The sequence below is a fragment of the Hordeum vulgare genome, chromosome 4H (assembly GCF_904849725.1).
Source record: "Hordeum vulgare subsp. vulgare chromosome 4H, MorexV3_pseudomolecules_assembly, whole genome shotgun sequence".
Classification (NCBI taxonomy): domain Eukaryota; kingdom Viridiplantae; phylum Streptophyta; class Magnoliopsida; order Poales; family Poaceae; genus Hordeum; species Hordeum vulgare.
Genome location: NC_058521.1, coordinates 73262061 through 73274135, shown reverse-complemented (window position 1 = coordinate 73274135; position 12075 = coordinate 73262061). Strand labels below are relative to the sequence as shown.

Here is a 12075-nt window from a genome sequence, read left to right as displayed (position 1 = left end):
GACTAGGATTGGAGGAGGACTCCTCCTCCCTTGGTGGCGCAGCCCTTGGGGCTCCTTGAGCCTCAAGGCAAGCCTCCCCTCCCTCCTCCTATATATATGGAGCAATTAGGGCTGATTTGAGACGACTTTTCCAAGGCAGCCCGACCACATATCTCCACGGTTTTACCTCTAGATCGCGTTTCTGCGGAGCTCGGGCGGAGCCCTGCTGAGATTAGATCACCACCAACCTCCGGAGCGCCGTCACACTGCCGGAGAACTCATCTACCTCTCCGTCTCTCTTGCTGGATCAAGAAGGCCGAGATCATCGTCGAGCTGTACGTGTGCTGAACGCGGAGGTGCCGTCCGTTCGGCACTAGATCGTGAGACGGATCACGAGACGGTTCGTGGGAAGGTTCGCGGGGCGGATCGAGGGACGTGAGGACGTTACACTACATCAACCGCGTTCACTAACGCTTCTGCTGTGCGATCTACAAGGGTACGGAGATCGGAAATCCCCTCTCGTAGATGGACATCACCATGATAGGTCTTCGTGCGCGTTGAAAAAATTTTGTTTCCCATGCGACATTCCCCAACAATTCCCTACAAGGGCAATATGGAGGTCATGTTAAGAAACTCACAATCAGCAGTTGCAGCACAAGATCTTTGGATTTGGCACACTTTCTTTGGCATGTTCGGGTCACACAATAATATCAACGTGTTGTTGCGTTCTTCACCATTTGCTAGGTTTACTAAAGGACAAGCTCCTCCATGCAACTATACCACCAATGGTCATGACAATAACATGAGCTACTATCTGGTTAATGATATCTATCCTCTCTAGGCAACCTTCATCCCGACTATCTCTGGCCCATTTGGTTAGAAAAGAGTTCACTTTGACCTAAGACAAGGAGTTAGAAAGGATGCGGAGAGCGCATTTAGAGTGCTCCAAGCCCGTTTTGCAGTTGTTCCAGACCTGCAAAAAAATGGGACCTAGGGACCTTGTGAGGGATGATGACATGATGACATGTTCCAGCAGCAAAGTACTCCCTCCGTTCCTAAATATAAGTTTTTATAGAGATTTCAATATGAACTACATACAAAGCAAAATAAGTGAATCTACACTCTAAAATATGTTTGTATACATCCGTATATAGTTCATATTAAAATATCTAGAAAGATTTATATTTAGGAACGGAGGGAGTAATTGCCATGTATTTTCATGCATTTGCCTTGATGAATAATTGCTAGCCAAGAAAAGAAAACAATGAAAATTGTCATCCATGGCATTTGTCATGTTGGTTCAAGGGAATTGTCATGCTACATAAATGAGAAAAATTGAAAATTAGCATGCCCTAAAAAAGGAAATTGTCATCCTAAATATGTTTGCTCAGATTGTTATCGTAAGCGATCCGTATAATGTCCTCACAGTTTGCTCAGAGAGGTGTTTGGAAGCAAACATTTTAGGATTCGTGCACGAGCAAACATGTCTAAGAGTTTTCGCTTGGAATGGCAAAAAGTTAACATCAGATCGTTAGCATTTGGAAATTATTAATACTAGTCGTGATATAACCCAGAAAACGAAACAAATGCCACCTGAGTGTTTTTAAAAATTGGACTAAAAAAATGTACAATCATATTATAATCCAGTGATGAAATAAAAAAAAGCATCAACAAAGATACATTCTGCCTATATTTGGTAACCTTTTGCCAAAACTTTATCCCTACCATGCAGGGTTGCTTGTTTCAGTTTCCTTTTAGCACACCTATAATTTTGCAAAATCATAGTCCCTCCATACGGAATTTCTTGTCATGAAAACGAATAGAGATGGGTGTATCTAGAACTAAAATACATCTAGATACACCGATATCCGCGACAAGTAATTTCAGACGGATGGAGTATATTACTGTGCTCGCATGAACCAAGCACATTATCTAAACTGTGCTAGCTACAAAACAGGACAAAATAAACAGGAAATGGCTCGAACCATATCTAGCAGGACTCAAACTCAACCATCTCAACAGAACAAAACAAAACAAAACTATACAAGCATCTAACCAGCATATATTACATTGGCACATCTATACGGGCATGCTCACATGCTCAGTAATCCAGCATCAAGTCGGTACAAAACCACACTAGTCAAGGAACAGATCCGGTACAGCAAACACACAGGGCCAGAGTTTCAGACCGTCTTCTCGAGAAAATGAAGCACAACCGCCCTGAGCCGCTCCACAAAATTGCGGCACAGACATATACATCCCACGACAACCTTCTGCTGCACAAGATGTCACCTGCGTAGGAACAACCTCCAGAGTTCATACTCCTACATCCATCTTGCTGACAACAAGGCAGGACAAGCAGATTCAATGACGTTTCTTTTGATTTCTTGTGTTGGAATCATCGGGTGGTAGATCTCACTGCAATTAGATAGATGACCAGCTTTGCCTCAAACTCAAGACATCCGTTTCATTTGAGGGAGTCCCAATGATGCCCCATTACTGAACTGTCGGTGCCTAAGCTGTCGATGGTCTTTTTTTGAGAACTAACTCTGTCGATGATTTTCTGCATGCCAGTCAAATCTTCTTCATACCCAATGATCTGCACGACAAACCAGAGGTTACATGAGCTGAGCAGTCATGACAATCGTGACCTGCCAAGTGCCAAGTGGGAAAGTGTTGGTGTAAGGTACAATGCACACCTGGGAATCTGTCTGCGTTTCGCTGAAAGGTAGATAGGGAGTTGGGACAGCGACCCGGGTGGAGTCTGGGCTCTTGACATTCTTGCCAGGGTGTGTGTGTTGCTTCTGTGGCCTGAAGGGGACACATGGTAAAAGGGAATTACTTGAATGTGCAGGCACGTGATAAGACAGAAGATACGTTTCCGATGTATACTCATAACAATTACCAGTTATTTGAGCGGGTTTTCATGTCATTGTATAGGGAAGTGAAAGCATTATCTGGCACAGGTTGAGGTTCCTCCTCTTGACCAACAACAGAAGCATCAATTCCAGGATCCTGCGTTGCCAGTTAAAAAAGGTGTGAAGTTGCCACTTTCGTTCAAATTCCTATAAACATGGCATGCCGTGCAAATAGAAAAGTAAATGAACCACATACCCTGGATGACTGAACCAGTAGGTCCTCAAAGTCCTTTATGGAGTCTGCAATACCCAGAGCAGAGCTGATGTCCGAATGTTTTTCCGTTCGTCCAATGTTCGTAGATGTATCATTAGCCTTGGCTGTTGATCGTCTTCTTTTGTTAACAGAAGAAGCAATTTTCTCCTCAGTAATAGAGGAGCCTGCCAAACTATCATGGTGAGTCTGTGACAAGAAAATATTTTCACAAATTGTGCAATGGGCAATTACCTGAGCTGTGTTTTGAACTGCTTCTTGGCACTTGAGGTTCACTAAGTGGCTCAGGGCAATCAAATCTAGAGGTCGTATTGGCGGCTTGTGTAGGAAATTGACTAACAGTGCACATACCGGCATCCTTGTCCTGAGAAGTAGGTGGTTTCGGCTGAAACTGGTCATAAGGGATAATGGTGTCCTGCAATGACAATTTGTTGTGCTGTTAATCAATCCCATACAACCTAACTATCATCAGTAAGAAAATATTTGGCAGGCAAAATTTGGATATGCTGAAAACTATGCATGAAAAGGGATACCTGTCTCACACATTCGAAGAGCCACTCTATGGTAATGGTTGGAATTCTCTTATTATGGTATGCCTCATACTTTGGACCGCTGGCAAATTTACAGATAAGATGGCTCACTCTTTTTGATGCTTTCTCTGTGAATTTAGCTCCTAGAGTAAGACAAAGGTTCTTAAGCAGAACTCTCTCTTTCTCATCATACTGTGAAACACAGAAACGGAAGTCTTCAAACCCCGGGAATGGGATGCGACACCGCAAAGGAGAGAAGATAGGATGACTTCCAACATCTTGCAAGTAACCCAACTGTACAAGAATTTGTAGGTAAGAACTGGAAGCTTATAGAAATTTGCGAGTATAAGTGCAGGGTAATGATAGACCATCTGCTTCTTAAATACAGAGTAAATAAGCAACCATGAAAACATAAGCATGCACCTCAAAACATGAGGCTATCCATTGAGTTGAAACAACGGTTGAATGAGAGTAGTCGCATTGCATGCTGTTCTGTCCATGGCACTCAATTATGAAATCCACAGCAGTTTCTTGTGCATCATCCGCCACCATAGTGCCTCCCCCTTCTCTGACCCAATCGATAACCTCAGCTCTCTGATTAATATGGACATAGGCACTTCATCAACAGGAAATCAAATAAAGTGGCAAACAAGGCAAGTGGTGGAAAAACAAGGCACTGCATCAATGAATATGATTAGGCATTTTTTAACTCTGGTGTACTACACCTAGCAACTTCAATGAAAAGTAATGTCTTCACAAGTTGATGGATCAGCCTCTAATATTAGGAAGTGTTAACACCACAATTTACCGTTGGTCTGCTTGTCCCAGTGATATGATCTAACAGAGATTGATGGAGAAGTCATCCAAGTGGAAAAGTTGACGGCACAAATTAAGAAGTGATACGAGTAAAACAATTTAATAAATGATTACACCACAGCATACCCGATCATGAGAAAATGAATTTGAGAAACAAAATGTTTTCCCTTTGAAAATATTTGAAGAAGTGCTACTCTGTGACTTCACTGCAGAAGAAGTTGCTTTGCCAGTACTGGTCAATCCATTTTGTTGGCTTGATTTTGCAGACCTAGTTGCTGCCCGGGTATTATTCATGTTTTCATGTTTGCCCTTGGCTGGATTTCTTTCAGATGACAGATCTTTCGCAAGCTGCTTATCATGTGAATCATTGAAAGTTGGAACATGGAATATTCCATGTGAACTTTTGGCTGCCTTTGTTTCACGTGTAGCAGCAGATTTTTCCATGCCCACAAACGGAAATTCTGAGTTCAGAAGGTAGAAAATGAATATAAAACAAAGTCAGACAGGGGAACATGTTTCTTGGTGACCCATTCAACAATCTGAAATACTAATAAATCTGATGCTTCCGTACCTTTCACAAGTAACTCGCTAGCCAAATGAGCTGTGGATACTTTGATTTCCGTTTTTGTTTTATTGCAGTCTTCTAACCATGCTACCTTTACAACATTTATCACACCCCAAGCAGCAAGGCGTCTTACCTCTTTTTTCTCTCTGCTAAGGCAAATAAGCATCATTAACTGTAACGGCAACCAGTTGATAGAGAACTCAATATATGCAGAAGATATGGTGACATGAACTTACTCCTCCGAAGGTGCACCTAGAATAATATGAGTAAGCCTCTCGCTTAACATAACATGCCGGGATCCACCACCATTACGTATCATCATGACTAACCTTGACAACTCTTTCTCCTCAAAACCCACAAGAGAAATTCTGCAATTTGATAAGTACAGATCATCATCTTCAGCCTCTGAATCCGCAGCTACATGACTCTCAACCAGCATCTCGTTTGTCTCTTGGACACAAGGTGCACCAACAATATCAGTGCTACACATCTTTGAAGCATAGCCAGAAGAAACTGGCACATACTGTGACATTGATACTGAATCATCAACTGATGCTGCTGGAACAGATTGAAAACTTGCACTGCTCATCTCTGGGTTCCGTTGTTCTTTAAAGGAACCCTTTATGCCATTATAATTATTAGAACTCTGGCCAATAGCATAGGCACTTTCATCTAGATAAGCTGTGTTCCAAAGAAAAAAAAAACACAAGGTTAGGTTTTAACCTTACTAGCTAATTTCTATTGGAGAAACAAGACAATATCAACACCAAAGTCAACACCCATGCATCTTGATTATTACCTCTTCGAGCAACGGATTGGCCAACCCATCTCTGATTCACAATTTGAATATTACCCCATCTTTTAGCTACAAGATATTTGTCACCGCCAGGTTCGTAATAACATGTTAAGAAAAATTCCCTCGAGATTCAGTTTTCTGGTAAATAACAGAGATATATGTAGCAAACCAGTGCGCTATTTTTGAGAAAGTTGTACGGGAATTGGAGAACATTCATAGAATGCGAGGCAACATGTGCCACCAACTATCAAGCAAAAATTAAGTCTGATAGCCTGATGTTTCATATCAGTGTTTCATCATTTTTCATCGTTGGAATAAATACAACGTGCCTTAAGGAATACAGAACTGACCTTTCTAGCATGTTATTTGAGTATGCTTGCAATCCTGTAAGAGTATGTGTGCATATACCTCCTACAATTTAATGTGGTGTATGATTTTGTTGTCGAGTCCCCAGACAGACCACTGATTATGAAATTTAGTCACATTACTGCCGATGTGTCAACAACTCTCATAAGTGCCTCACTCGTAAATCATCACTGACACACCTTTACATGCTTACATGTGGCAGACCAAAGCACCAAATCTTTTAATGCAGAGCTTAACTGCTTAAAGTGACTGAGGCATGAGCAGCATTGAAATTAATTGGTTATTCCCTGTTCTATAGCAATGTGGGAAACAAATGCGGGGTGGAGGATCACGTCATTGGTCAATAAACAAGGAGGTATCTCGAGACCTATTCGACTAAAACTCAAAAAAGAAAGAAGCCAGTGAAAACAATTTGTCAATTTGATCAGATGAAATCTCAAACTGAGAGCAAACGCAGAAAACACCAAAAGGATATATTCGCAACTAAATGAGTGCACTTCTTTGTAAGATTTGCTGAATACTGGCCACCATTCTGCTCTATTATTTCCATCAACTCCTTCCGTTTATCTGATTCAACAAAACAAAACGGGATAAGACAAATGAAGAAAACAAGCATCTAACAGGATAAGGCATGTATTGCCAGATGCAGTGGTGAAGACATACTAGTGGTAGCTTCTTCATAAATGTGACAGATTTTTTTTCACATTGCTATGGCGACTGGCAAGCAGTTCATTAACAAAATCAGGACCGGTTCATACTAGCTGTTAGCAGATTCTTGTTGGTTTCCAGTGCAATTGCTGCGGCAAAATTTCAAGCACCTATTTCTACAAAACGCAGTCATATATCTGCCAGAAATTGCACAGGAACCACCTGTAAACTGTCAGGTTTCGTGCGGTTCCAAGTCAAAAATGAAAACTGGCCAATTCACCGATGATTAGTGATGGTTTTCAGAATTTACTTAAAGACTGAAAGAAAGCACAGAGCACCTAGGACATGATTGGACTAATTCAGAAAAGCCACCCAATTTCATGGTCAGGGATTTCAAGGACTACCACCATATTCCAATTTTCTGCAACTATTGGTAACATCTGCTGCCGGTGTAAGAACCTTGGTCAAATCAATATTAATTATCATATTTCATTTGGTAAAACTGTGCCCACAGTTAACAGCTGCAAATTTTTAATAGAGATGCAAAATAAAAGTATATATTGGTTGAAAGAAGGTCAAAGTTGTTCCAGCCTTCCATCGCCGGGCCTAAATACCTTCATCTAGTTTGGTGACATATCTATTCAATGGTTCAACCAAGTAAAAGAAAGAACCATTCAAGATTTGTTAGGCACCTACCTGCATCTAGTTTTGTGATGCATATATTCAACCCAGTAAAAGGAAGAATCTTGTACGGTTCATGAGGCACGACACGATGTTCGATCCAGCATTGCTCCAACCAGTTCCTATTGACAATAGGCTTCTTCAGGTTATTCACGGCCCACTGCAGTACACAAAAATATTGAAGTCCTCATTAGTCAGCCCAACAGTATCGATCCTCGCATGACATTACGGGGCTGTTTGGTTTGTGCCTGCGCTGGCCTTGCCAATTTTGGCTCGCCAAATAATTGGCGCAGGATTCTGCAGCCCATGTGTTGCCAAAAATTTGGCTGGGAATGAAACTAGGGGTGCTATAGAAGTGTGGGCGTGCCAATTATTTGGTCTCCATCCAAATGACCACCAAAGCTGGGTCAAACGACCAATTTTTTGGCAGGGCGGGTGAGGGCAATGATCCAAACAGCCCCTACACCACAAAACGATTCTTGCTTCCAGGCTAAGGTTAAAGAAGGTAACAGAAACCAAACACAGCAGTAATTAGTGTTGCCAGCTTTACAGCAAAAGAGCCTCCAAACATAAAGAAACCCTATAGGTGAACTTATAATAGGGAAGCTATACAAACCTACCATGAAAAGAGGGAAAAAGCAAAAGCATAACGACCAGCCTGAACGAGTCGAACGAAACAGCTCTGATAAGCATTGAAAATGTCAACCTTAAAATGAGCAGTTAAAACAAACAGTATTTTCATCGACGGTTTGAAACACAGATGATAAAATGCCAACAACCTAGAAACATATTTCGTTTAGGTTGTGGGCTTGTGGGGAGCTAGAATTCAAATAAAATGACCTCAGATTTACAGCTTAGTTTGGCATGGTAGCAGCATATAATCTGCGATTTCAGTTTACAATTGGTAATTTTAATAACCTCTTTTTCTATCATTTGAATAAATGTCCCATAAAAACACTGAATTTTTTTGACCTAAATACATTCGGCTGCAAAAGCAGTTCCAAACTAGTGATAGCACATGCTACAAATACATACAAAAGAAATCCTTAGAGGCTCAAATGGAGATGAAAGAACATGTGTGAGCAAAGATTTTAAGATCCATAAAGAATGTACAAAGCTGTGGGTGTAGCACAAAAGACTGAAGACGACTACATGGAAAGATGGCTGACTTGAGATTCTGACTATTTTCATGTTATTTCTCGTACATTATTCCTAATTTCCTATTGTCATTCTCACATGCTTCAGTTGCAACTTGCAAGATGTGCTGCCACTCCTCTGTGGATCGAGCTAAATTGTATCCCCTGGATTGGTTTGATACCTCTGTATTATCAGCATTCTCTGATGTGGGCTGTTCAGAAGATGAACTTTGGGGTTGCCAGTTTATAGTTTTCAAACTTGGATTACTTGGACAAAAAAATACAGTTTGCATCAGGTTCCTTTTAATAAGCCAGAGTAATTCTTAGGCTAGAAGACCTAAGAGGATACAAAAGGAGAAACGTGCAAGGAAAATAACAAAGCCAAACAGGGGAGTAGGACACCAGAATGATGACAGCAAAAGGACACCTCAAATGAGTATTAGTTTTGGAAGCACCACGAGCGTCGAGAAACTAAACTACAACTAAGTACACCACTAAGCAGTACTTAGAACCCTAGCCAAAAAATGAGGATATTTTACGTGTAGTGTGTAATCTATTGGCCATCTCTATGATAACATTATGAAAGAACTACTTTTGAACTTCAAAGACTTCACAACTAGATAGGCTACACAGCAAACTAGTAGTCCATATTACCTGTTTGGTAAGCATTTTTAAGTTCGCCTACCAAACTGACTACAACGGCAATTAACAAATGATTTCCATCCCATATTAACAGCTTTCAGCGTAACTTACTTTATACTTGGCAGCCATGACATCCTTTGCAACTACAAAGTCAACATCCATGGACACTTTAGTCTGCAAAAGACCTCCCATTGCTGTCACTAATTGTTCAATCCTGGCCTGGAAGAAGAAGAACAAACTTGAGATACATGCATCATGTGTTAGCTAATGAAGCTGCAACAGGAAGACAAGTTCTGATATGTGATACACATACCCTCTCATCTTTCTCGAAGCCTGAACAGAGTACAGTTACCCCATCCATTGCAAGACAACAAGTATAACCTTGTTTAGGCAGGGAACGATGCTCCTTGGCACAGGAAAGGATGCATTGTGGTCCTGTAAAAACATAAACATGATCTTACAATGAATACCAATGCACAAAATGGTTGTGGAAATACTCCGATCTGGTTGACTGCTGTTCCAACCAAACAAAATGGTGCACCAGATTACTAGGACATGTGCAACATTGAAACATCAAGGCACCAGGCTAGTTACTGATTAATCCACCTTCCTCAGGTTCTAGCTTAGTGTACAAACTTTGTAAACCATCTGCCTATGGATTAAGGATGCAGAAACTCCAAAATCAAAGCAACATGCTCCCCAATCGCAAGGCATCCAGGCCAACTAGTCTTAAATTTCACTGGCACATGAGCTAATTTGGGTGTTTCCACTAGATGGATTTCACAGTCACAGCTTACAATTGCACAAGGAAATTAACACTAGCACCGCCGAAACGAACGAAAGCAGCAGCGCACTTTACCAAGCAGATTGCAGCCTTTGTCCTTCAGATCCGCGAACCTCTCCTGCAGAAAGGGAAGGGGGGGAGGTTAGGGATTCGGTGACCGCGGAGAGCCGGCGGCCGCGCCGCGCGGGGACGGAGGAGGAGGGAGGGGGAGCTTACGTGGGAGGAGGAGGAGATGACGTGGTAGTCGAGGGGCCCGGTGTGGGCGGGGTCGGCGCAGAGGAGGACATCGGCGCCGTTGAGGCGGAGCGCGTCGTGCACGGCGTCGAACACCTCGGGGGCCACCAGATTCCGCGAGAGGAACACGCTCGCGCCCGCGAACGTCGCGGTCCTCCGCCCGCCGCCGGATGAGGCGGCCGGCGCGGCGGGGGCGGGGCCGTGCAACGGCGTCATCGGGGCGGTGTGCGACAGTGGCGGAGGCGGCGACGAGACGGGAGCGGGGGGCAGGGGCGGGAAGAGGCGGGGAAATTTTATTTGGGGCGAGCTGTCGCACAGATGGCCTGCCTGGGCACTCGGAGGAACCACGCGGAACCGGTCGTCGCTCTTTCCTCAGTTCCACTCCTTCCCCCCGATACCCAATCGAGTCCTCTCTCAGTGCCGCCTCCCACTCGTCTCCTCCTCAGAGCATCTCCAACAACATATCCATATTTACTCTCAATACCTAAAAACTGTTTTTTTGGTATTGGAGACAAAAAAACTAGCTCCAAGAGCATATCCATAAATGATCCCCATCAAAAAAAAAATTAGGTCACTATCCAAAATCTAGCCAAGAATTGGCATATATGGGTATTGTGGGGCAAATACCCATCCGACCCAAATCTCGCGTGGGAACTCGAAACCGCTCGCGCGCGGAAGTTTTCGTCGTCGCCTCGCCTCCCCGCCCGACCCCGCCACCGCGCGCTGCCGTCGCGCCGGCCGCCGCCGCGCCATGGATGAGGGGGTCGTCGAACCCGCCACCTCCGTCGCCCCTCCCGCACCCCCTCCCACCGCCCTGCCTGCTCCCCCCGCGGCCACGACGTCCAAGCCGAAGGCCGCCCGGTGCCTAGGGTTGGCGAAGCCGCCGCGCCGGTCGCCGCCACCCCCGCTTCTCCTGGCGCGCTGGAGAGCGCCGCCGAGCCTGCTCCGACCGCCGCCCCGTCGAAGAAGAAGGGCACGGCAAAGCGGCCTCCCCGGGACCCGGCGCTCACGGCGAAGAAGAAGGCGGCCAAGAAGGCCGTGGCAGCGCCTCTGCCGCCATCTGCGACCGTGCAGGTCCCGCCGCCATGCCCTCCCGCACCTCAGGCGGCTCAATCACCGCCGATTGTGCCCGTGTCGGCGTCGCCGACAGCCACCACGGGTACTGCCCTCGTGGTGCTCGACCAAATGCCTGCAAGGTAATTGCATTGTTTTTTTTTGTTTTTAAATTCTTGTTTGTTGTATGTTTGATTTGTAGTCAAATGCAATTCATTTGTAGTACAAATTCCGTGTAATTCTTGTATGCACATGAATTAGTGGTAATTCTTGTAGTATGAATTAGTGGTAGTGTTGCCTATGTATGGTTTATTGTATATAGCATGGACGATGAGGATTTTCTCAAGTTTACTTGTGGAGACATGCCATCACAAGAATTTGCCCATGATGATGTTGCATCTCAAGATGGTGGAGAAGGTTATGTGGATGAACCTACAAACTATGGTGAAGGTTTTGTGGATGAACCAACTCCACGTAGGGCGGTGCGAGGAGCAAATTTCACACAAAAGGAAGATGAGGCTTTGTGCCATGCATGGAGGTCGGTTGGCATTGATCCCATCACCGGGAATAAACAATCAACCAACACCTATTGGGAGCGTATCCATGATCACTTTGAAAAACACTCCAAGTTTATAAGAAGCCAAATTTTACTCCAACATCGTTTTCAAACCATTAACATCGATTGCTCCAAGTGGTCGGGTTGCTTAGATCAAGTG

The 12075-nt window shown here is 43.9% G+C and overlaps 1 protein-coding gene across 2 annotated transcripts; it reads right to left on the bottom strand.

Annotated features, from left to right (window-relative positions):
* Positions 1-1860: 1860 nt before the first annotated feature.
* LOC123447926 (DNA topoisomerase 2-binding protein 1) lies at positions 1861-10639 on the bottom strand. 2 transcript variants are annotated; one of them, XM_045124653.1, is made up of 17 exons: positions 10289-10639; positions 10148-10190; positions 9602-9723; positions 9400-9507; positions 7526-7670; positions 6657-6748; positions 5819-5912; positions 5256-5700; positions 5026-5165; positions 4581-4915; positions 4062-4232; positions 3642-3932; positions 3343-3523; positions 3094-3275; positions 2885-2994; positions 2679-2790; positions 1861-2578 (listed from the first exon to the last, which is right to left on the bottom strand). In XM_045124653.1, the coding sequence occupies exons 1-17, from the start codon at positions 10520-10522 to the stop codon at positions 2447-2449; spliced, it is 2937 nt and encodes a 978-aa protein (XP_044980588.1). In that variant the 5' UTR covers positions 10523-10639; the 3' UTR covers positions 1861-2446. The 2 variants fall into 2 exon arrangements, with proteins under 2 accessions (XP_044980588.1, XP_044980587.1); XM_045124652.1 differs by having other exon boundaries at positions 2367-2578; positions 5026-5168.
* Between the last annotated feature and the right edge of the window lie 1436 nt (positions 10640-12075).